At 42.9% G+C, this 24,583-nt stretch overlaps 2 protein-coding genes across 3 annotated transcripts in view; one reads left to right on the top strand and one right to left on the bottom strand.

Annotated features, from left to right (window-relative positions):
• Nucleotides 1-1,808, top strand: part of dnah7 (dynein, axonemal, heavy chain 7) — an 85,746-nt gene extending 83,938 nt beyond the window's left edge. The window contains exon 64 of the mRNA XM_033987157.2: nucleotides 1,580-1,808. Within this exon, the coding sequence (XP_033843048.1) occupies nucleotides 1,580-1,786 (207 nt within the window). The 3' untranslated portion in view covers nucleotides 1,787-1,808. The remainder of the gene's footprint in view (nucleotides 1-1,579) is intronic.
• Nucleotides 1,809-2,463: 655 nt separating this feature from the next.
• Nucleotides 2,464-23,991, bottom strand: slc39a10 (solute carrier family 39 member 10). 2 transcript variants are annotated; one of them, XM_033987382.2, is made up of 10 exons: nucleotides 23,908-23,991; nucleotides 11,042-12,313; nucleotides 9,795-9,972; nucleotides 8,373-8,548; nucleotides 7,561-7,722; nucleotides 7,358-7,463; nucleotides 6,732-7,040; nucleotides 6,403-6,483; nucleotides 4,821-5,011; nucleotides 2,464-4,376 (listed from the first exon to the last, which is right to left on the bottom strand). In XM_033987382.2, exons 2-10 carry the CDS (start codon nucleotides 12,293-12,295, stop codon nucleotides 4,224-4,226), a joined length of 2,610 nt encoding a protein of 869 aa, XP_033843273.1. In that variant the 5' UTR covers nucleotides 12,296-12,313; nucleotides 23,908-23,991; the 3' UTR covers nucleotides 2,464-4,223. The 2 variants fall into 2 exon arrangements, with proteins under 2 accessions (XP_033843273.1, XP_033843274.1); XM_033987383.2 differs by lacking the exon at nucleotides 23,908-23,991 and adding an exon at nucleotides 18,233-18,302 and having other exon boundaries at nucleotides 4,030-4,376.
• Nucleotides 23,992-24,583: the final 592 nt, after the last annotated feature.

Here is a 24,583-nt window from a genome sequence, read left to right as displayed (position 1 = left end):
TCATCAATTGTTCCGCAGTGGAGCTTTATCTAATGTAGTGTCCTCCTCAAAAACATCCCTGGAGTTGTGTTTTGTTTAATTCACACGTTTCGGTAAACCTGCAGCTTTAGTCTGTCTCCCCCTGCACAGCTCACTCTGTTACACCTTATGACATCATCAGGTGTTTTTTTAAGTCCTTCACCAGACTGCTTCATATCACTTTCACTGGGTGTTCACTTGTTACTGTAAATGTTGGTATTACATTAATCGGATCTATTTGCCTTTGGATATTTATATTTTTATTGGTTTAAATTAAATTACAAAGTCTGCTACATGTCCTTAAGCTGTCACAACATTTCTGCTCCTGTAATGAGAGTAATGAAAACAGGTCTACACTGTTTTTAATTTACATAATTATCATACGGCAAGGTTTGATTAGATTTACTAAGAATCAGACTGAACCAGGTCCTGGAGGCTGTTTAGATTCACTGACATTTTATAGAGTTATAAACAGATGAACAACCAGCACTAAAGAAAGTCTAAACAAGATCTGAACCAAGTTTATTAAGGATTAAGGATATTTAGGTTAATATCTGGTTAACATCTGGTTTAGACCTGGTTCAGTCCTGCCCTCGTCCAGGTTTAAACCAAGACTAAACCAGGAATAAACCAGGTCTAACCAAAGACTAAACTAGATCTAAACCAGGATTAAACTAGGGCTATAAGAAGTGCGAGTCAGAACCACGTCTAAATCAGGATTAAACAGATCTGAGGTAGGACAATGAAGTCAAGGATTTAGGCAGGACTAATTTAGGACTAGACGAGATCCCAACTAGGACTGAAAAAGGTCTAAAATCACAAATAAAATCAGGAAGTTTTAAAAATGAATAGTTTTGAGTCTTTGCCTTTCACTGAATAATGTAGCTGAAAGTCTTTTATAAACTCCCTTATTTCCTCTGAGCTGCAGCACTTTGAGACAGGAACTGGAGACAAGTGCTTTATTATTTATTGAAGAAAATGTGATTTATTTAAATGCTCCTAAACAAAAACAGGCTCTGGTTTTGGACGCGGCTCCATCAGATTTCATTATGTTTTTAAACCGCACAGGGACTCTCTCATGAATAATGTGTCTATTGTCCCTGTGCAATGTCTGAACTTAACCAACCCAGAGAGGTTTTTTTTAGACTATTTCTTTTACAACTAAATTATTCCTGTCAGCCAATCAGAAGCAGCCACTTATCCAACCACATCTGCAGATTAACTGGAGACATTTGACCTGCCCCAATCTCAGTTAAAGGAACTGTACGTAGCTGCACTCAGTTTAAAAAAAACAACTTTATGGACAGGTCTTGTGTGAAAGATAAGAACCTCCAGAATTCACTCACTGAGCTTTATGAGCTGAACAAGTTGGGTTTATATCATTTTAAATCGAAAGCTTACATACAGTTAGTTTAAACGCCATAGGGATATAAGAGGATGGGAGGTCATCTGAAACACAGGGATGTAAGGAGGACGGGAGGGCATCTGACGCAGCCATACGGGAGGACGGGAGGGCATCTGACACACAGTTGCATGCTGATGTTGATTCCCTCTCTCTCAGATGTGGCTGAAGCCGTGTAAGCGTCAGGAAATCCCACAGAGGCTGAATTACCTGTCTCCTGTTTACAAGACGAGCGAGAGACGAGGAACTCTGTCGACCACCGGACACTCCACAAACTACGTGATCGCCATGACGCTGAACACTGATGTACCCCCCGAACACTGGATCAGGAGAGGCGTGGCTCTGCTCTGCCAGCTAAGCTCATAAATACTACTACTATACTACTTATACTACCACTACTGCAGTACTAAAGACAACACAGGAGAGGGATGCATTCTGTCCACATGTTACAAGAATGAATCTACATGACTGAAAATTACTTGAATTTAGACCTATCACAATAACACATTTTGACGGTATCTGGTTCAATTAATAACAACTGAATTTATAGTGACTGACCCATTTAAATGTAGAATCATTTAGGTATTTAAATATTTACATGGTCAAGTTTTTACTCACAAGTCCCAGATCATTTGGCTTTTATTGACTTATAATTATTTTTTGTCTGATTACCCAACAGGCCCGTTGTCCATAAATGTTCTGCTTATTTAACAGATAAACAGACCAAAAACATTTATATTCTGAATTCATCATTTGTGCATCTATTTTTTTTTACAGTGTACAACTAAACTAAAGCAGTGCTCGTCCAATTTTAATTTAAGGATTTTGCTCATATAAGGCCTGAATACGTCTAGTTGAACCTGTAGTTGTTTCCTGTTACAAATGTCACTAAAGCTCCACTATTTTTCTCTGAATTAAAAAAAAAAAAGATTAAACCAAAGAGCAATTCAATGTATCAATTCTATGTGGAACAAAAATAAGTTGTTTTCCAAAGAAAATAGTCATTTTGAAGACAAGAGACATGAGAATGTAGTTTGACTAATGCTCATTTATTGAAGCACAGCATCAATGGCACTTAACATTTACACAGATTTAAACCACAACAAACATTTATTCAACTAAAAGAATGGACCTTCATTTAGAAAGACATGAACCCACCGTCTCTAGATCTGAGCCCCAGCCCTGGTCAGGAGGTGCCTCAGAGTGGTTCAGTCTTAAACTCGTTTGTACAGCCATAAATGTGACATAATGAGTCACACCTTTGTATTAAATGTTGTAATGATTCATTTTTACAGTGAGTCTGTGTCACACAGTGACAGTAAAGAACCCACAAAGGAATGTGAGAGCAGAGGTCAGAGGTCATGAGAACTTCTGAAGGAGCTGCGCTGTCAAAGGAAAATCATTATACTCTGCAGAAGTACTCCAATACAACATGATGGAATATGTAAATGACAACAATATGATCACTGATGCATTATGGGACAACATGTAAATGATCCCCTTCAGCATAATTTAAAAACAAAAAAGATTGTCTGCAACAAAAATCAGCATTTGACAAAAATAATTCATAAAACTATGAACAAAAAAAAACAAAAACAAAAAAACAGCCTAAAGTAAGTCAATATTTACAGTGTCATACAGCAGTGGTTAGCACCTTCAGCGCCCCCATGAGGGACGCACAGAAACTGAACGATTGTCCAAAACTCGGCAGGCACTCTAAAAAGAAAAAAAAAAAAGTGGCAGCAGCGTTTCCAGCCTCAGAAAAACGACACGTGTGGGTATCATTTCATTATTAGTTCTAACAGTTTTTACAGTGCAGCACTAAAAAAAATACATGTGAAAAATCTAATATATAAAACAAGTAATGACAGCAGCAAATTTTATTCATTTTGGCAAAAAAATATTTTATTAGTTTAACACTGGGCCTCATTCATTGTTCTTTACACGCCATTTCAAATTGGTTCATGTAAACGTATTACTACAAAAATACTACTACTGTGCACTCAGGTTTGAACCCATGACCTTTCGAATAAGACACAAATGTGCTTTACCACCAAAAAAATTGACTTGGGTTTTAAAAAAAAAATACATTTTAGACATTTTCCAGGAAATTATCGCTTGATTTTCACACATCATTATTAGTATTTTTATTGTGCTTTCCTTTTTTATTTATAAACCTATATATTTTATTGCTTCCACGGAAAAAATGTGACTGCACTTTTGGTGCTGTAAATCTCGCAGAATGAGGCCCAGCTTTATTTCAAAATAAAACACAGAAGTTGTGCTGCTGCTTCAGGGGGCGGGGCTCCGCACAAAGACAGGACTTATAATTATAATGTCCCACAGCGGGACACACATGGGTGCAGAATGATGACATCACAAAACAAGGACAAACACACAACATTGACAGCAGCTTTGGAAGAAACAGCGTCAGACTGATCAACTAAACATGTTGATGCAAAAAAGGAAACTGCTTAAGGACTTCATACATTTGTTTATAAACTAATATGTAAATAAAATACAATTGAACCCATTTTATTCTATTGGTTTGAATACTCAGATCAATCAAAAGTCAATAAACCTAAACCCAAACCACTCAAACTAAATATTTAAGTCACTTAACTGGTGAGTGTGGAGTTTCCTTTTTTGCAACAACATCTGGGCAGTTTTAGATCCTGCATTTCTTCAGTCCATAAATGTCCCAAGAATGTGCGAAGTTGAGCTGATATGTTTGCCACAGAGAGGAGGAGAGGGGGAGGAGCAATGAGGAGGGGTGAGGAGCAAAGGGTGAGAGGAGGAGGAGCTAGAATCCAAAGTCAAACACGATTTGGTCCTCGAAGATGGCGATGAGCAGCATGATGGAGAAGCCACTGAGCATGCCCAGATTCTGCAGCAGGAAGTGACCAACCTGGCAACGTTTGTGATCCTCGCTGTCACCGTGGAGCATCTCCGGCAACTAGAGAGAGAGAGGGAGGATGAGAGGGGAGAGGGGGAGAAAGAGGTAGGGAAGGAGAGAGAGAGGAGGGGGTAGAACAGGTATATTATTCATAACATATTGGACTTGCATGGAACAAAGGGTTATTACATCAGCCAATCACATTGCTGCATTTGGGAACAAGATTTGGCCATAGCGATACAGACGTGGGTGATGGATCATATTTTTGCTGTGATGATATGTTCTTCAAACTAAAACATTTATATGCTGCTTGTGTCAAAATGTCTTGTGCCTGGGTGGGTTCCCTCTGCCTCAGCCAGTTTTTTGACAAATATAAAACCATGCAAATTTCACAGTCTGGGAATCCAACCCTCAACCTTCTCGTTGTAAGTGCCAACCATTGCATTTCAAAAGACAAACAGTTAGATTAAACCTCGAGAATATTAAAAAGTAAAGCTCTGTTACCATGTCGACGAGGGCGACGTAGAGGAACATTCCCGCAGTGATTGCAAAGATCCAGCTGGTGAGGTTGTGCGTGTACTGCCCGACCGCAGTGCCGATCACCATGCCGACGTACGCCATGAGAGCTGACAGGACGTTGTACACGATGGCCTGTTTCACGCTCATCCCGGCCTTAAGCAGCACCGCGAAGTCACCTGGAAAACCACACACAAAACTAGTGAAGGGCCGATGTGGGGTGTTTGAGTTGACACCGATCTCCGATATCGTCTTGTGCCAATACCAATATTTAGCTTTTAACGTCCACAACCAGCCCCATTCTTAAATTAAAGCTCACAATTGAACTTTTCACTTTTGCAAAAATAGAAGCAAAATGTATTTATCTGGGATATAAATTAATTTGTTACAGGAATTTGTGTAACATACGGCCATATCAATGCTCTTCTATTTCCACTTTGAATCATTATTCTGTTCAAAAAGCACTAAAAATATCAGTATTGAATATCAATATCAGCTGATACTGGAAACTTATATTGTATATCCCTACACAAAACCAGAGTTATACAGAAATGTATCAGTTTTATCAGTGTAGTGGTGGTCAAGCTGCTAAGAACAGAACAGCTGTGTACTTATTTCATTTTGTTTTGTTTTTTTTATCTTTATTTTTTATTTTTTTATTTTATTTTAGATTTTAAAGCTGTGCCATAGCCCTGAAGAAGTCTTGGTTTAACCTTGGTTTAGTCTCATTGGTCTTAATCATGACGTCGTTTGGTCTTTGGTTTAGTCCTCTGGTTTCTGGTTCAGCCCTCCTGGTTCTGCCCCCCCTGGTTCCGCCCCCCTGGTTCCGCCCCCCTGGTTCAGCCCCCCTGGTTCAGCCCCCCTGGTTCAGCCCCCCCTGGCTCCGCCCCCCTGGTTCCGCCCCCCGGTTCAGCCCTCCTGGTTCAGCCCCCCTGGTTCCGAGCCAATAGCGCCCCCTCCTCTCTGCAGCTCTGTTGTCTCATAGTTGATGTTGTTTGACTTTGAACATTTTGATGAACAGAATCGTTTCTTATGCGGTGAGACGGTGACAAAGAGAGGAGCTCAGGAAGTAAAAGCATTTGGTGAATCTCCAGCAGAGAAATGACGAATCAAACTCTTAAAAATGCAGCCATTCAAATTCCAGTGCTGCAGTTCATTGGGTAATCTCATGTCAGCTGTGAGTCCTAAATGTTCCGGTGTGTCAGATGCCCTCTCTGTGTGTGTCAGATGCCCTCTCTGTGTGTGTCAGATTCCCTCCTTGTGTCTCCACGGGGCTTAATCTGTGTAAAAAATGCTAACCCTGAAGTTAAACGTCCACAACATGTTCTGAAATGCATGGGATTCTTGGATTAGTTTAACAGTTCATATTTCAGTCTTTTCTAAAACGGTGGTGCTGTAGAGCGTTATGAATTCAATCCTGATTTTAAAAGAGAAACTTGAATGTCCAGCTGCACTTCTTGTGAGAAATTTTGCATATAAAATAATATTTTCTTCACAAAGTCCCCAAAGTAGCCAAGAATAGTTTGAAATGTTAAGTCATATTTTCGAAAAAGAAAGAGCAGTTTCTTACCCAGTTCATGAGGGAGTTCATGACAGAAGACAGCCACAGACGTGCTAATGCCTCCAGTCAGATTAGCACTGAATGCAGCTCCTGAAAAAGAACAAGTTTAGAGGAGCGGGGCCAGAGGAGCGGGGTCAGACAGGAGCGGGGCCAGACAGGAGCGGGGCCAGACAGGAGCGGGGCCAGACAGGAGCGGGGCCAGACAGGAGCGGGGCCAGAGAGGAGCGGGGCCAGAGAGGAGCGGGGCCAGACAGGAGCGGGGCCAGAGAGGAGCGGGGCCAGAGAGGAGCGGGGCCAGAGAGGAGCAGACAGGAGCACAGGCAAAAGAGAGAACTCACCTATGGCCAGTCCGTCGCTGAAGTTGTGCATCCCGTCTCCCATGATGACCATCCAGGCGATACTCGCAATGCCTGCGTCCTTCATGTCCTGGTCTGAGTGACAGTTCCCCCCGTGGGAGTGTCCGTGAGAGTGCCCGTGGGAGTGCCCGTGGGAGTGTCCATGGGTCTTATGTCCGTTCTTCTTAGGTGCAGGAGGTGGAGGGGAGGGTGCAGGGGCGTCAGTTTGAGCCAAGGGGGAGTCTGGGGTCTGGACCTCTGTGAGCTGAGTGTCACTGAGTCCATTATCACACGCTGTGCTGCTGTCTGGGTCTGAAAATAATGAAAAATTAGGACTGTTACCGTAGCGATTAAGAATTTTAAACTGAACAGTGACACATGACATCAGCACATGGTAGAATCCTGTTAGAGCTGGAAACGGGTCAGAATTCTATGGTGGAATTTGCTGTTTAACTGTCAGATTGCAAATTTGTTGATCTGGTTTATGGTTAGAATTTGTAATTACTGAGCCTATCCACATGAAACAAGGTGGCATGAAGTTCAATGTCTTCTGTTAAATAAACAAAAGTGAAATTATTTTTTCACAAAAGCTTCCAAAAGGGATGCCATTACTGAAAGGACATTTTTACCTTCAGGCAGAGCTTTGAGGTTGAGCCACTCTGCATCCGAGCGTCGGTTCAGTTTGTGGTCTGAAAGTTTCCTTCCAATTCCTCCATCATCACTGCTCTGCTTAGACTGAGAAAAAGACAGAAAACATAGGACTAAAGCAGGACTAAAGCAGGACTAAACCAGGACCAAACCAGGACTAAACCAGGACTAAACCAGGCCGTACCTTGTGGTCCTTGTAGTGCTTGTACATGCCCAGACAGTGCTCGATGATGAAGAGGAGGTAGATTCCTCCGAGAGCTGTGAGTCCCTTCCACACGCCGTCGAACTCTGTGCCCAGATCAGAGCCTTTTTCATGAGGAGAGCTGTGGTCATGCTGCCCCTGGGACTGAAAGACAAATGCACAAAAATGTATGTTAAAATTAACTTATAACTGATAACAGGTTCCAAAACTAAAACAGGATGTACGTTTCAAAATTTGCATGGTGTTAGAAAAAAACTTTGTATTTAGTTCCACTTTACGTTATGTAACATTAAATAACTTGTTTTTCCTACTTGACTGTGTATGCAGTGTTTTAATAGCATGATCTACTGTTTCTAGTCTTTTTTTTTTTTTCAAACTGGGTAAATTTGCAGCTTGGTCAAAATTTTCAAGTACTATTAAAGAGGCAGGTGCTTCCCCTCCTCCCCTCTCACACTCCCCTTTAGTCCTCTAGGTACTACCCAGGTTAGAAGCTTTATTTGAAATGTGGTTGTGGGAGAAGTGTAAATGTTTGTTAGTGACACTTTAATGTACGTATGGAAAACTAATACAGACCACACTGTCCTCCGTCAGCAGAGGGCACAAGAACATCACCTGCTGACGTACTGAGGAGTGGAGCAGTTTAAACGAGGTTAAAAGCAATAGCTGTTAGCCTCAAATTTGGTTACTTGTGAAGTGACGTAATGAGAATGAGTTTGGCAAAGGTGCACTTTAAAGACACTGAATTGCTCCGTTCTACCTGGTGATGTCATGGAGTGGTTCGGTGCAGTACTCACGTGAGGCAGCAAGTGGAGCAACGCGTCTCCGCTGAGCGTGCCCACAGCCAGCGCCACGAGGAAGGTGAGCAGGAACTTAAAACATCCCTGATCCAAGATCGGCACCAGGATCACTCCGAGGAGAGAGAGGAGACTGATGATAGTGATAGAGATGAAGCCCCACAGCCACACCCAACCTACGGGAGAGAGAGGGAGAGAGAGGGGTTAGAACTACAGGAGAAAGAGAGAAAGACAGAGAGAGAGAGGGCGAGGGAGGGCACCAGGATCACTCCAAGGAGGGAGAGGAGGTTGATGATGGTGATGAAGCCCCACAGCCACACCCAGACTATGGGACAAAAAGAGCGAAAGGTTGAAACTATAGGCGAGAAAGAGAGGAGACAGGGCGAGGGAGGGCACCAGGATCACTCTGAGGAGGGAGAAGAGGCTGATGGAGATGAACCCCCCCAGCCACACCAAGACTGGGAGAGAGAGAGACAGAGAGAAAGAGAGAGAGGGGGGTTCAGGGTGGGCAACTGAAAAATGCACCATCGCAGTTTTCGGTCCAAACCTTCATGTAACCTAACACGGTCTGTGCCCCTCTCTTCTTTCTCTCATCCTTTCTCTCCTCTTTCTTTCTGTTTGTCTTTGTCCTTGAGTTTGACAGATGCAGGCGCAGTTCCTCCTCTGCTCCACTGGTCTGTGCTGTCCTTTTCCCTCATCCTTCAAACCCATCATTAAACCTGTCCATCAAAAACACAACTCGACACAACGCCTGGCGACAGGTGTCACGGTGACAGGAGCAGGGACAGGAGCAGAGTAACACCTGAGTAACTCTACAAGGCAGTTTGATCATTTAGAGCAGTGTTTCTCAAACTGTGGCACTTGTTCCTCTAGTGCAGGACGATGGGTCAAATGAGGACACACTTTCCTACAATCCTGGTTCAGTCCTGACCTGTCCACCCAGAACCACACAAAATTTTATAAAGACGAGTGGGTCTGGAACAGTCTTCCCAATTCCAGAGGGTGTGATTGACAGGTGGGTTAAATCAGAGAGACGCCTGGTCCATTTGTGCAAAAACAAACATTGGAGTTTACAAGAAAATAAAAATAACACACTAAGAAGCAGCAGATTTGTGCAAAATCAACAATCGAAGCACCAAACTCTTATTTATCTCTGCTCAGGTTATAGAAGAAGTTAAAGAAGTTATATATTTTGTTCTGAATGAGACAAGAATTTTTGAGTCTTTTTGAGAGACACGCTCTACAAATTAGTGGCTGTTATTGGGCTGTCCCAAGTTAGGACGGAATTTTTTTTCACTCTCTATGGCCGATTCCAGACCCTTCTGGATTCAAATTGAATTTAGAAGGGACTGGCTGGTCAGGCAAGTTCAGTCATAGTTCGGTTCCAGTTCAGTCCCGGTTTAGTCCCAGTTCAGATCTCACCTGAGCTGGGCGGATCCAGGGCCTGGCTCTCTACCTCCACTTGGTGGTAATGGCGGATGCAGAGGCGGCGGTCGATCTGGTAGAGGAGGGCGGGGCAAAGGTACGAGAACTGAACTGGAGAGATAAGCGAGTCTGCACTGAGACCAAAGTCTGTGAGGAGCTGGGTCAGGTTCAGGCACTGAAGACAGAGAGGGGTTATGGTTAACACTGAACGTGGTGCCAGCTTTTGTTTTATGTGGATAAGCCCAGTAATAACAATAATACTAATGGCTTACACTTGTACTGCGCTTTACAGGCTTGTCAAAGCGCTACACTATAGTCATTATTCATTCATTTCCACACTTGGTGATGGTAAGCTACTACTGTAGCCACGGCTGCCCTGGGGCAGACTGACAGATGGCGCAGATTGGCAGCCTCGCTTCCAACACTGAGCCACTGTCGCCCCAGTAATTACATATAATTAGAGATATTGACCATAAACCATTCCAACAAATTAGCAATCTGACAGTTAAACAGCACCTGAGAATTTTGACACATCAATGAAGTGTGCATTTTCTGAAAGTGTGTCAAGTGCACAAATGCACAAGGAACAGGGGTGAAAAAATTGAGAATTGGGACAGTCTGCAGTTCAGATAACTCGAGTAGTGACAGTGGCAGAGTAACCATCCAAGCTGCATAAAACAGCTGTTCAATTAATTTAATTAATCAGAAACCCACAGGCTGTGGGCCTGTTTTAATCATTTGCTGAATTGGCCACAAACTGTGGATCAAATTATTCAAAAGAATTGGGACACGATGCACACTTCACCTGAAATGCGTATCTGAAGTTCACAAATGCAAGGATGAGTAATGGGACAGGGCCCTAGAAATCAGCCAGATGGTCCCGGAAGCACATTGTACAATCCCTATAGAGTTGTTCAGTGATGTCATGTAATTGCAACATTTAAAGAGAATATGATAGGTTTTCATGTTTTTCTAATTATTACTTGGTTTGGTGGAATAAAGGTGTTATTTTTATTACTCTAATCATAGCGATTGTGCAGTCTGGAGAGGTTTTGTCCCTCACATTATCGTTGCCAGGCAACAGTTATGGGTTTAAACTGAGAACCTTCACCAAAATAATAATAAAAATAACAGAAAAATCTAGGCAAGATTTTTCTTCAGATTTTAAATATGACATTAACAATGTTCATGAAATAAGTAGTCAAACCTGTCACATGCACTTTAACTAAAAACTTATGTCTCACCTCTTCGTGTTGGTGGGCGGAGCCTCCTTGATGCCGTGGATCAATCAGAGCAGGTACCGTGGGCGTGCTCAGGTCTGCTACAGCCTCTCTCCTCTTCCTCCCCCCTCCCTCCCCCATCTGAGCCCTCCCACGACCTTTCTGCCCTTTGCCCTTCCTCCTCCTCTCCTTTGCCTGCTCCTCTACACCTGCAGGAGGCACTGTGGAGCTGTGGGGATCCGGTCTCAGGTCTTGGCTTTTTAAACTCTCAGAATCCTGCAAAAGCTTGTGATCCTCTGCTTCTTCTTGTCGGCCATTTTGTGCCAACTCAAGGTCCTGGTCATGTGTTGAACCTTCAGAACCTGCTCCATTTTGTCCCAGATCATGGGCGTGGCCGTCGTGGGCGTGGCCATCGTGGCCGTCGTGGGCGTCGTGGGCGTGATCGTCATGGCCGTGGTCACTGTCGATGTGTCCATGATTGTCGTGGTGATCAAGTTCTGTTTCTTTCCGCTGATTCGCACCATCTTCAGTCTCTAGCTGTCCTCCATTTGGCCTCACATCCTCTTCGTGAACATGGTCGCCATTTTGTGTTGCCCCCTCTACGTGGTGATTGTGCCCGTCTCCGTGGTGATTGTGTCCATGGTGATTGTGTCCGTGGTGATGGCTGTGCCCGTGTCCGTGGTGCAAATGTGGATCCTGTTTTCTGTGTTTATGTGCATGTTTCTGCTCATTTAGCGTTACGTTCCCGTCTCGTCTGGTCGTTTTTTGCTCCGGACTCGCTGCCGTGGTGTGAGACGTGCATGTTGTCGGCGCCTGCTCGGTTTGCGTTCTGCCAGATTTGTGCACGTGCGTTCCGTGGCTATGTCCGTGTCCGTGTGGATTGGCGACGTGTGAGTGGGTGCCATCTTGAATGTCCAGGACGTCTAGATGTGCCACATGGTCGTGCCCCAGCTCCTCGTGGTCGAGCTCCACCACTTTAACCTCCCCCAGACCCAAGCTCAACAAGAGACTCTGGAAACCGGCGAAGTCCAACCGGTCGCTGGAGCCGTAGCGCCGAAACAGCTGCGCAATGTAAAACTGCTGCTCCTCCTCCAGAGTGACACCCCCCGGAGGATGTGAAGCACTGTGCGGGTGGGAGTGGTTGTGGGAGTGGCTGTGGTTGTGGTGATGTTTTTGGTGGAGTTTGGGTGCGTTTTGTTCGTGGCACCGGTGAACTGGCTGGAGCAGAATCGTGAGGAAACACAAGAGGCAGAACTTTGAGGACATCTGGACAAACATGGTCCTGAACAAGGGGCTCTGCAGAGAAGAAGAGAGAAGAGAAAATAATTAAAGACTAAAAAGAGAAAGAGTTTGACATAAATTACAAGTCAATTTTCAATATTGCTTGGGGTTCCAAATGTATTTTTAATTAATTTGATGTAGATGTATTTGAACATGCTGCATAGGGGTGTGCGATTTTCGGGGAGCGGGATAACAATATCTATTTTATCACAATTCATGATGACTTTCTATATTTGTATTGTAGAGGCTAATCAATTGGAGAGGGGATTGGGAAGTCTATGTTTTGAGCGTACAGCTTTATTAAATAGAGAAATAGAGTTGAATTTACCAAAACAGATCATCACAAGCATGAGATCATGATTGGACTTTTTAAAATTGAGCCTGAACCACACTGCAAGCGCATTTTAAAGTGGTACGGCAAGCCAAGTGGTCCATGCAGGAAGTCGCCAGGCTGCTTTCACAAGTACAAATACGTCTAGTGTATCAGACTGGGGTGTGCAGACAGCCGATGCCACTCGCCAATCCAAAATACACATTTTTCCCGCTCGAGGCTCGCACAGTGAAGCGGTTTCAGCCAAAATGCACAGAAATGATGCTTTTACTGATACATCAATCAGGATCAATAGTACAGGTACAGCTGTGCCAAAATACAAAAGATGAGTAGATTGCTGTCTAAACTTTGGCCGATCTCGATAAGTCAAGCACATTTTACTCAACAGCGAAACGTGTGGTGCGAGATCGATCCATATGGCGAAAAAAAAATGGTGATTCTTTTTTCCCCCCCATATCACCCAGCCCTAAGTATGGGTCCATCACACGTTCATTAAACATCAGAGGGAAGAATGGCTCGGATTGACAGTGATACTACACTTTATTTTCTTTAAGTCTCACGTCTGACCTAACCAGCTAACAGATGTTGAAGACAAACACATTTTTGCTTGGATAGGCTTGTTGTCTGGACTTTACTCTGGTCTAGACTTCACCAAAGAGAAACAGAGAGACAGCAGCTCTGGCCACTCGTCTAAGCTCACTACTGTGTATCATCACTCCAGAAGACACATGGCTCGTTTGCTCATGCAGTGTGTTTCGAGTATTAGTCAACATAATTAGTGGACTGATACAAATTTTGGTTAACAGAAAGGAAAAATGAGTGAGTGAGTTCATTGAAGATTTGGTATTTTTTAGTATTTATATGTAAAAAGTCAGATTAAACTCACGATTCACCACTTGAATCTTGAGTCTTTGCGTAAATGCGTTGTTTCCTAGTATTTTTTTTCTGCATAAATAGTAGTTTTTTGCATGAACTCCCCCTGCAGGTGTAGTCTTGAGTGCAGTTTGGGTCAGATACATAGGGATAATTGATAGTTTTAAGAGCTTTTGCCAAGTCTCCTTTTTTTTTTTGACTAATCGATCGGCAGCACCAAGAATTTCTTTAGCAGACTACATCCCTTATTACTACATTATGAAAGGAAGCTGAAATCCACTTGCAATAATCATACTGTATTGACGGATAAATAGATCAAACATTTAAATATTTGACAGAATGCTCGGTCCTGACGTGTTTGGAGACACTCAGATAAACTTTGTCTCTTTTATCTACAGTGATAAACCAAAACTGATCAAACAATCACAGCTAATCAGCATCAAAGATAAAACCAATATCTCATCAGAATCTGAGTACTTTTCAAAGGTGCACTATGTCGCCATGGAGCCAAGCAGCTGATGCCACCGGGGCCCCGTTACAGGTCAGATCTGTGGAGAGGTGAGCCCACTGACAGTAAGAATGTACAATAAAAACACTTTAAGACAGAAGGAGGTTCGCTCAATGGACAAAACCCCGAGCCACAAACTAAGTAATGCGGTCTACTCCATCCAGCGTAGTGAAGAGCGCAGTGAGCGTTGGAGAAACTAAACAGCCACTTCATAAGAGAATGGACCAACACCATCGCAAGAGCTTCTCGGGACCCCAATCGGCCGTACATCTTCATCTCAAAGCCGCTAACTACTCCTTTGAAAATAATGAAGTACAGATCTTAGCCATTGATCATGAGTCATTGATCTCCTATCTATAACTCCACCCTCAGCCCTAAATCAAAACAAGGAAAACAATGTGATAGCCAGTATGCTAATAGGTCTGAGAGCACCATGAGGGCCTGAACCATAATGCAAAATATGACTCAGGCACAGTTCTCGCTTTGTGTAGTTTAAAAGATCTAGCTAAGAAACAGAAACTTTGTGTTAGTTTCAGTGTGATTCTATCTTCAGATGGACATAAGTCAGTGTCCAGCAATAATCTGACCAGAACTGAAGAAACCGCTTGGATGAGCAGCGAAACATCTTCACTCTAAAACTTTCGCCCAGTTGACAGAATTGAATTTCTCTTTTAATATGGATCATACATGAAAGACTGAGGGATTACAATGTTTCTCAAGGTATTTTTTTCCCCAATAAAAACACCAGTAACTGAACAAGTGCGAGATTAGTATGATTTTAGCAGTTTTTGTTTCATGTGAATAGGCCCAGTACTTACAGAGATATTAATCATAAACCAGGCCGCACATTATGGGGTTTCTCTAAATGTAAGTACTTTATGAAAATACAGAGGCTTCATTGATGAGACCAGGAGCCTGCGGTGAATTCAGTGGCGTAGGCAAAGTCGGAAATATGAGCTCTGTCTAAGGAGCCCAAAGGGGAAGTCAAGTGATCATGAGACCGCAGACACTGCAGCTTTTTCTGACCCAAAGTTCGCTCAAATATGCAACTAAAATGTGCAATAGGAAAAGGCAAAAAATAAAAATTAAATAGAAAATATAACTAAGTAACTAAACCAGGACTAAACCTGAAATCGTGACTACACAATAGCATATTAAATTTAAACCAATACTGACAAAAATAAGCCTAAATAAGAACTAAACCAGGTCTACTAGAGTAGCTGACAGGGACAAAACCAGGACTTGCCCAAACAAGCTTTAAAACAAGGACTTTAGGGAGAAAGAACCATCATTTTAAATTTTGAGATTTCAATATTTTAGTAGAACAGAAAAACAAGCTGAAAAGTACATGCCAGAACAAAAGAAGTCCCTGGTTCAATCCCTGGTTCAGTCCCCGGTTCAGTCCCCCGGTTCAGTCCCCCGGTTCAGTCCCCCGGTTCAGTCCCCCAGTTCAGACATACTCTCTAAGAAACCAGGTCATGGCATAAACCACCGACCATAAAACCAGAATGAACCAAAACAAAGCCATAAAAAACAAAGCCAAATCATTCCCTCATCATTTTTTATCAGTGACAAGGTCCAATCTCCCACTACATTTATCCAACCACGTCTGCAGATCAACTACAGACACTTGACCTGCCCCCATCTCAGTGTAACAGGACAGTGATATAAGAGGACGGGGAGGGCATCTGACACACAGTGATATGCAACAGGAGGATGAGAGGACATTTGACACACAGGGATATAGGAGGTTGGGAGGGCATCTGACGCACAGAGATACTTTCAGGTCTCCAACAACTAATCTTATAGATCACAGCTAATAAAAAAAAAAAGCATCTCTTCACAGAAACTGCTGGAAATTTGTTTATATACCACATACTTTCAGTTTAGAGGAAACTTTTACAGGCAAATCCACAGCTGTGCCAAACTTATACATGGAACAATTTGAACAGGAGGCACTGACCGCATTTCCAGGTACTCCACACACACATTGGTATCGATATGTGGATGACAACTGGACTAAAATCAAAATTCAGGATCTGGAGCCTTTTACTGCACATATTAATGCTGTGGATCCAAACATCAAGTTCGCACGGGAAGAAGCCAAGGAGAACAAACTGGCCTTTTTAGATTGTGCAGTAACAATAGGAGAGGACGGCGACTCCAGGTAGAAGTTTACAGGAAACCCACACATACGGACCAATACCTGCTGTTTGACTCACACCGTCCACTGCAGCACAAACTCAGAGTGACACTACACCACAGAGCTCAAGTGGTGCCCACAAACACAGAGGGAAAAGTGAAGGAGGAACAACATGTGGAGAAAGCCCTCTCTGTTTGTGGATGTCCTAAATGGGCCTTCAATAGATCAAAGAGAGCTAAAAAAAAAACAACAAAACAGCACAACAGAGAGCCCAGAAGAAAAGGTGTTACCATTCCCTACACAGCGGGTGTGTCTGAAAAACTTCAGAGAATTTTCAGACAGTATGAGATTCTGGTCCATTTCAATCCCACAAACACAAACAGAAACTGACTCACCCAAAGGACAAAACCTACAGCCACAAACAAAGTAATGTGTTTACTCCATTCAGTGAAGAGTGAGCGTTACACTGGAGAAATTAAACAGACGCTCCATAAGAGAATGGACCAACACCATCGAGAGAGCAGCTCAGGACCACAGTCTGCTGTTCATCTACATCTCAAAGACACTGACCACTCCTTTGAACAGAGTGAGGGTCAGATCAGAGCCAGAGGAAAGAAATGGTTTGAGAGGAGAGTTAAAGATGATATTTTTGTTAGGAAAGACAATTCTTTCTTGAACAGGAATGGGGGTCTTAGACATCACCTGTCCCCAAAATATAACTCCATCCTCAGACCAAAGCAAACAAAGAAAACAAAGAGAACAATGGGGCGATCCAGTAGGGCCATTACAGGTTGAATATAGGCCATTAACTGAAACAATAGCTATTTACAGTTTCAGTAGTTCCTCCCTTATGACAGATATAAGGCAGTGTCCAGCAGTAATTTGACCAGAACTGAAGACGCGGCTTGAACGAGCAGCGAAACATCTTCACTCCTACAACGATTTGTCCAGTTGACAGATTAAACTTTTGGCTTTTACCACCTCTTCACAGAGACTCTAAAACAGAAACCTTTTGTGTTTTTGTTTAAGCGTAGTTACTTGTAATTTATTTTCAAGCCTCAGTTTAGTTTTTTACAAATTAGAACTCACTAGCTAACTAATTTTCATATTAATTTTCAAAGTTTTGTCTTAACCAAAAATTAGGACAGCAAGATTCATCGCAATTTGAATGAATGCAAGGCTACGGTTTTGAAGTACCATTAATTCCTTTTCAAACAATAAAATGTCCTATCTAATTTGGCATGAAAACTGCTAACTCTGTAGTTTAGATCCGTACAAACATGTTCTGAAATGTGATTTTTGTGTTATTTTCTCAGATTTCAGGCTTATTGTGAATTCTTCTGGATGTGTTTAAAATGTGAACTTTGAACAGCGATTATTAAAACATAAATTGCACATATATTCACAATGCTTGTAAAAAAAAAAAAAAAAAAACACACAAAAAAACAACGCAATTTGATATTTTTTCCAATCAAAAATAAAAATCTGGTCACTTTGGTTGATTTACTGCTCGTTTATGTTTAGTGCAGAGAGTCAGTCACAGCAATTGTCACACATATTTCACACCGATCACATAAAGGTTTATATGACCACAGCCTCTCCGAAGGGTCTGGACTTTCACTCTTTATGAGACTATAAACGCGGATCATTTGTTCGTTTAAGAGAGAAAAAGTGCTTAATTTGCAAAATAAATAAGTCACATTTGGGGAGAAAAAAATGCAGAGAATCAAACTGTTTGCATTTGAAAAGTTTTATCTTCAATGGACTATCAAGTTAAAAAATCTAGGACTACAGAAGACTAAACCAGGACTAAAACCAGACCTAAACCAGGACTAAAACCAGACCTAAAACAGGACTAATACCTGGACTAAAATAGGAACTAAACCAGGATTAAACAAAGACTAAATCAGCATTAAACCAGGAGCAAACCAGGATTAAACCAGAACTAAAAATTCCAGCATCAACTGTCAAAAGTGCAGCATTAAACCTGGAAACAAACACTCTGAACTTAATCCGAAATACCCCAGTGGTCCGCACCCCGCTGTTTGAGAACCATGTGGTGTATTGTTATTCACTCACCTCTCTGCAGTCTCCCTCTCTCCTCTTTCACTCCTTCTCTCCCTCCTTAAATTTACTTCTTTCTGGACTCTCTCACTCCTTGCTTTTGTTTTGATATCGCCCCTCCCTCTACAGTAGTAGTATTAACAGTAGTAGTAGTAGTAGTAGCAGTAGTAGTACTCCTCTCTCAGTAGTAGTAGTAGTAGTTTTGATTTGTCCCTCTCCTTTTCACGCCTGTTAACCACCAAAACCAGGAAGTTCCCCCCCGAACTCTGATAGGCTGATCTGTGAAGCCACGCCCCCTTTGTGTCAAAATACCACATCGCAATACAAGTAAACAGTACTACTACTACATCAGCGATCGCTACTGCAACTGCTACAAACTTTACTGATCCAGATGCCACAATGAAAATAAAAAAAAACACTTTCTTTAAACGACAGAATGTGATTTTCAACATTAAATGGCAGTAGTTTCTTTTATAAATACATCATTATATTTGCGTGGCCTTATATCTGTGTAATCCCTCAGTCGTAGTGATCCATGGATACTTTTGAAAGATACAGCTCGACATCGTTCCAAAGTTATTCAGGAAAGGTTCATTGTCGATACCTTGCTCGAATGAGTCTAGTTTCGATACTAGTAGTAACGTCGCAGCGCCCTCTTGGCTCTGAAAACTTTACTTCTTATGTAATTCCTCAGTAGGTCTCTTGACAATGGGACTGTTATTGCGGAGAGAAGCTGTAAGCCCATTCACAAGACCCTCACCTGACCACCGCACGGAGCACACATGGAAACACAAAACACAACCAGGGCCATTCACGCTGCATTAGAGAACACAGATACAGAACAAAAAACACAGCATTGCTAAATATTAAACACACACTAGGTAACGTTTCTGTTTTCTGCGGTTTAAACGGAGCCGGAGACGGGTCCGGATTCCCAGGTGGAATTTGCTGTGTAACTGTTCGATTGCAGATTTGTTGAGCTGGTTTATGATCAAGTTTGTGCCAGTTTTTTGTTTTTTTTTTTGGCACAAGTAATTACAAAGCTCAGCGTGTTCTCTGTCAGTGTAAATAAACAAAAGTCAAACGATTTTCGCGCGACAGCTTCAGAAAGTGGAGCCGTTACGCAAACCGCAAAGACGTGAGCGTTGTCAGCTGAAAGGACTTCACGACGTAAGATTAGTGTGTGTATATATATAAAGTTTGCGGAGCCGATCCCAAACAAATAACGGGAAAGTTCACCGTTTGCAGAGCAGTTCGGAGATTTCTTTTAAGAGTTACGTAAGCCCTCCGTCTGAAATTATAACGTCATCAAATTTTTAAAACGTCAACGCAAACCTACAATCTTCTAATTTGAATAATTAAATCAGAACTATCCGGCAAACTTGACTTGTCAGAGTTTTTAATCCTGCTGCAGTAGTTTCCCGTCACCATTTACTCACTCGTTTACGGAGACGTCAGCTCGCAGAAATTAGCGGCCTTGTATCTTTTATCAAGTCGTTTTAGATTATTATATTGATTTAACACGTGCAAATTAAAACGATGATCAACGGGTGTCGTAGATTATGTCTGCTTTAAAACAACCAGTTTTATCTCTGCTGTGACACAATCGTTTTTCCTTTGTTCTTACTTACGTTGACCTAATCACTCCTGCTGTATTCCTCCTCCTCAGATCCACTTTCACTCTCAAGGACAATCTCTTTTTTCTCTATAATAATCCCGTTTAGTTCAGCTTGTTTCCATGTGAAGAGTTTTAGTCTGACCCCTGAACTTTGAACCAAGAAAGTGCAAACGACTCCCTTCAACAACAACAACAACAACATCAGCTCAGAATGAAAACAGGTTTAGCACAAAAAGGAAAAATACGTAAAAACGCCTACAACAGGTTTTTATGAGTCTATCATTTTGACTTCATTAGGTGGGATAAAACCTTTTGTCAATATAAATGATCAAGAAGCGATTTGTGAAGAAAACTATCAAGGTAAAAGTTTAAAAAAATATGTTTAAAATGACAGGAAGTACAGATTTAAAGAGTTTGTAGATTGACAATGGCATTACACCGTGGAGAATTCTAAACTTTAGGCATAATTTATATCAAAGAAACACATTTTTCTGATACTTTAAGATGTTTACCTGTATTTTTTTTTTTCAAATCATAATTCCAGCCCAGTAACAGTTACGGAATTTCCTAGCGTGATGTCATGATTTCCAACCAGGAAGTAAAATTGTAAATACTGAAAGAAGTACTGGATCAGCTTGAAAATATGAGTACAGCCATATCCTGGTTGGGCGTCAAAACGGATGTAATAGAGTAAATGTCACTATATCGCAATTCACCTTTCGTGGCCTCACTGTTTCTTGGATTTTTTTTTGCGCAATTTCACATGTTTTTTTACATCGTATGAGCGTGCATTGTGTTCTGCGTCCTGATTGGCTGTTGGACTGTAGACCATTGTGTTCTGCGTCCTGATTGGCTGTTGGACTGTAGACCATTGTCCATCAGTCTCCTCCGTGCCGTGTCTCCTGTCCAGTACAGAATGTGTTCAGACAAATTTACATAAACGTTGGATCGCAGTGTGACTCTGAAGTGCTGTACGTTTGCAATTTGTTTTCTCCCCGACAAAACCCACAATGTCGATGAAACGTTCTGCACCGACAAAGACGCCTACGAAGGTTTGAACTTTGAGAGAGTTTAAACGAGAGAGAAATGTGAGAAAATGTTAACGCCTGTGTGAGAAAAGTGTATAAAGTGTGTGGTGAGGGGTTTTACAGACAAAAAACAGAGAGAATAATTGTAAAAAATAAAGCTGATACTTCGCGGATTTCGCCTATTGCGGGTTATTTTTAGAACGTAACCCTCACGAAAAACGAGGGACCTTTGTAAAACTATGTCCTTGTTGTTGTTTTGTTACTTGAGAGATAAATAACAGCCACAAAACACATTTGCTTCTACAAAATAAATGCCATTTCATAATATAAAAAGCTGTTTTCATTCTAGGAGTTGGTATCGGTCAATATCGGCGGATACTTAAAGCCACAGAATCAAAATCGGTATCAGAACTGAAAAAGTTTGATCGGTGCATCCCTAAAAACAAAATGCCAATATGAAGCTGATCTCAAATTTGATCCTTTAAATGGAAAAGTGCTGTGTCTTTGAGCGTGCATGATTTCATTCACAAGCATTTAACTCATTTCAGAAGGATTTGAAAACACAGAAAATACCAGTAACACTCACAAGAAATGCATTAACGAGAAGTACACGCAGAGAATATTTTAAAAACTGCAGTAGCAAGATGTACACGACTGAAATCCTTTGAAAAGTGCAGTAGCTTGTAGTAATTTGTACCTGGGTCAGAGACGCCTGAGAAGTGTTCACTGGAGCACAGCTGAATAAAGATGAAAGAGAGAGAGGGGGGAGAAGGTGGAAGGAGAGAGAGAAGAGGGGGTGGGGCATGGGAGACATCACCGGAATGAGTCCTGGTTCAGTCCTGGTTCAGTCCTGGTTCAGTCCTGGTTCAGTCCTGGTTCAGACCTGGTTCAGACCTGGTTCAGACCTGGTTCAGACCTGGTTCAGACCTTCTTAGAATAACAAACCAGTTCATTGGGGGAGAGTGGTGGTTGGTAATTCCAATACAGTCAATGCAAAACTAGACCGAAATGGGTCTAAAACCGGTCTAAACCAGGACTAAACCAGGATGGAGCCAGTACTGAACTACAACAAAACCAGGAATAAACACTAAACCCAGACTGAACCAGGACTGAACCAGGACTGCCCTTTTTGAGTTCATTCAGTTCACTTCATACATAAACATTTCTCTGTATGTTTTCCCATGTACTAACCATATGCTAACGCTAATGTCACAGTCTCATTCAGAACAGTGAGGATTAGCATTAGCTCGCTCTGCGCTACTTCTGAACATAATCACAGAATTTAATCAGTTTATAATCTGATAATCTTACCATTCTGTAACATGTTCAACAGCTAATCACGGGTCGCCGGTTTGATACCCCTGAGCACACACTGGCATTGTGTCCCTGGGCAAGACACTCCAGCCCCCACCCCCACTCCACTGTGACAGGGAGGGCATCCGGCCCAAAAATCTGCCCAAGACAGGTCCACTCTAGTGCCTCAGACAAAACCAGGGTCTAAACCAGGAGTATACGGTCTAAACTAGCTTCAAAACCAGAATACTAAGATTTAAATAGTTTGAAACCAGGTCTGAACCAGGTCTGAACCAGGTCTGAACCAGGTCTGAACCAGGTCTGAACCATTTTTTCTTTCTTCCCATTCTGGTCAGCTTTTCTTTAACTTTGGCTTCCGACGTTTTTCCATTTTTACAGGTAACGTGAACTTCTGCACAAACTGAAGTATGTGGGTTTGGCATTTTCAAAGTAAAAAAAAAAAAAAAAAAAAAAAAAACCTTCAGATCTTAATCTTATGTCTGGAAGTTCAAACAGCTGAAAAAAATGTGAAATATGCTTTAATGCAATTCAAACGGAAATGATCGGATTATTCTTTTACAGTCGGAACTTAAAGGGTTAAGTTCATTCAACTCAACAGGTTTGTGTGAGAAAAGAGGACTCGGGCCGGGACTCGGGCCGGGACTCGGGCCGGGACTCGGGCCGGGACTCGGGCCGGGACTCGGGCCGGGACTCGGGCCGGGACTCGGGCCGGGACTCGGGCCGGGACTCGGGCCGGGACTCGGGCCGGGACTCGGGCCGGGGCCAGGGCCGGGGCCAGGGCCGGGACTCAGACCAGGCCCGGGACTCAAACTGGCACTCACTGGGACTCAAACCAGGACTCAGACCAAGACGGGACTCACACCAGGACTGGAGGGGGACATACTAAAGCCGGACTTAACCAGGACTAAACGGTTACAAAACAGTTTTTATACAGCCCTTTTCCACCTTGAGGCTCTGAAAGTACAAGATCAGGTTTGCCCAGGACTTAGACACGACTAAATAAGGGCAACTCTGTTTCTAGACCATTAGTCAGAGGGACAGATCAGGGCCTAAAGACGGAAACAAGCTTTAACCACGTCATGAGCACCAAGTATAGAACACAACATCCAGGTTTATTTAAATACTTTGATCCAGTGTATTAAAATGCAACATGTACTACCCAATTCAACACAACTTCTAAAATAAACACTATACATCAAATATGACTTTTCTGTGCGCGCTGAACCCGTGGAACAAGAGTGTTTTTTGTTGTTTTTTTAAGCGCTGTGGACTCGTGGTGGTGGGCGCGGGGCTCCGTGGCTCCAGTAGCCCGCACACACCCGCTGAGCTCCGGCTGCCCCCGTGCCGCAGTCCCGTCACCCTCCACTAAATGCGCCACAAGTTATCGACCCGTTCCCCTCACGACGTGTCCCTCCGCGTCTCTGCGCTCAGACCTGTCCGCCACTCAGGCCTTAACGCGTCCTGAGGTTTGGAGGTTTGTCTGACCACAGCCCCTCAAAAAGCGCTAAACTCTCCGCTTTTACGCACCGACGCGGCTAAAGCTGCTAGCACACGGAGCACACGGAGCACACTCTGGACACGAGCCCTGAGCTTTTCAAACAGCTGTGACTTTAAAGTGTCAAACAGAAGCGCGCGTGTCTGTGTGGAGAGCTCCGTGACGCTGCGTAAAGCCTGCCCGGTCCACGCGGTATGAGCGCGCGGGGGACAAAGCCGTGTTTTTATATCGTTACCTCACTCGAGTGCCGTGTGCATCTCCTCTCCGCTCGGTACCAAAAAGCTCCGTCCGCAGCCGCAGTCGAGGCGCCACTCTCCAAAGCCCTTTACGCTGTTTCCGCATAGCGCGCGCACCGGGGACGAGGGAGTCTGCGCACTTTACGCAAGGCTCACGAGGCTGGTTTGCTTCCGCTGCGACCTGCCTCGTGGGCGTCACATGACCGCGGTGTGCAAAGGCGCGTGCACAGGGACAGGAATCTGCAGGCGCGCGCTTTTCTGGACCATAATCTGCAGGTTCTAGTTTTACACTTTTTTTAAACATTTTTTTTCGATCCGATTGACGATAAACGCACCGTCATTAAAACATGGACACGTCTAAAATGAAACATAAACACATTTTGAGCAGTTTATTCTCACTGAGATAGAGAAAGAGTGAAGGTTTAAACGTGTCCCAGCTGTTTCTACTTTATTTAAATGAAAGAAAAAGTGACACACGCCTTTAAACAGGATCAATAAGAAGCTTTGACATCATCTCCATGGAGACAAGCAGGTAACACCGCCAGTTACAGGTCAGATCTGTGGTGAGGCGACTCCACTCACAGTAAGAATGCAGGTTTTGTTACAATAAATACACCTGTAATTTGAGTTTAGCCGTACTGTGGGACATTCCATCCCCATGGAGACAAGCAGGTG

Source organism: Periophthalmus magnuspinnatus, chromosome 21 (assembly GCF_009829125.3).
Source record: "Periophthalmus magnuspinnatus isolate fPerMag1 chromosome 21, fPerMag1.2.pri, whole genome shotgun sequence".
Classification (NCBI taxonomy): domain Eukaryota; kingdom Metazoa; phylum Chordata; class Actinopteri; order Gobiiformes; family Gobiidae; genus Periophthalmus; species Periophthalmus magnuspinnatus.
The sequence above is the reverse complement of the archived record's forward strand: the minus strand, read 5'-3'. Positions and strand labels throughout refer to the sequence as shown.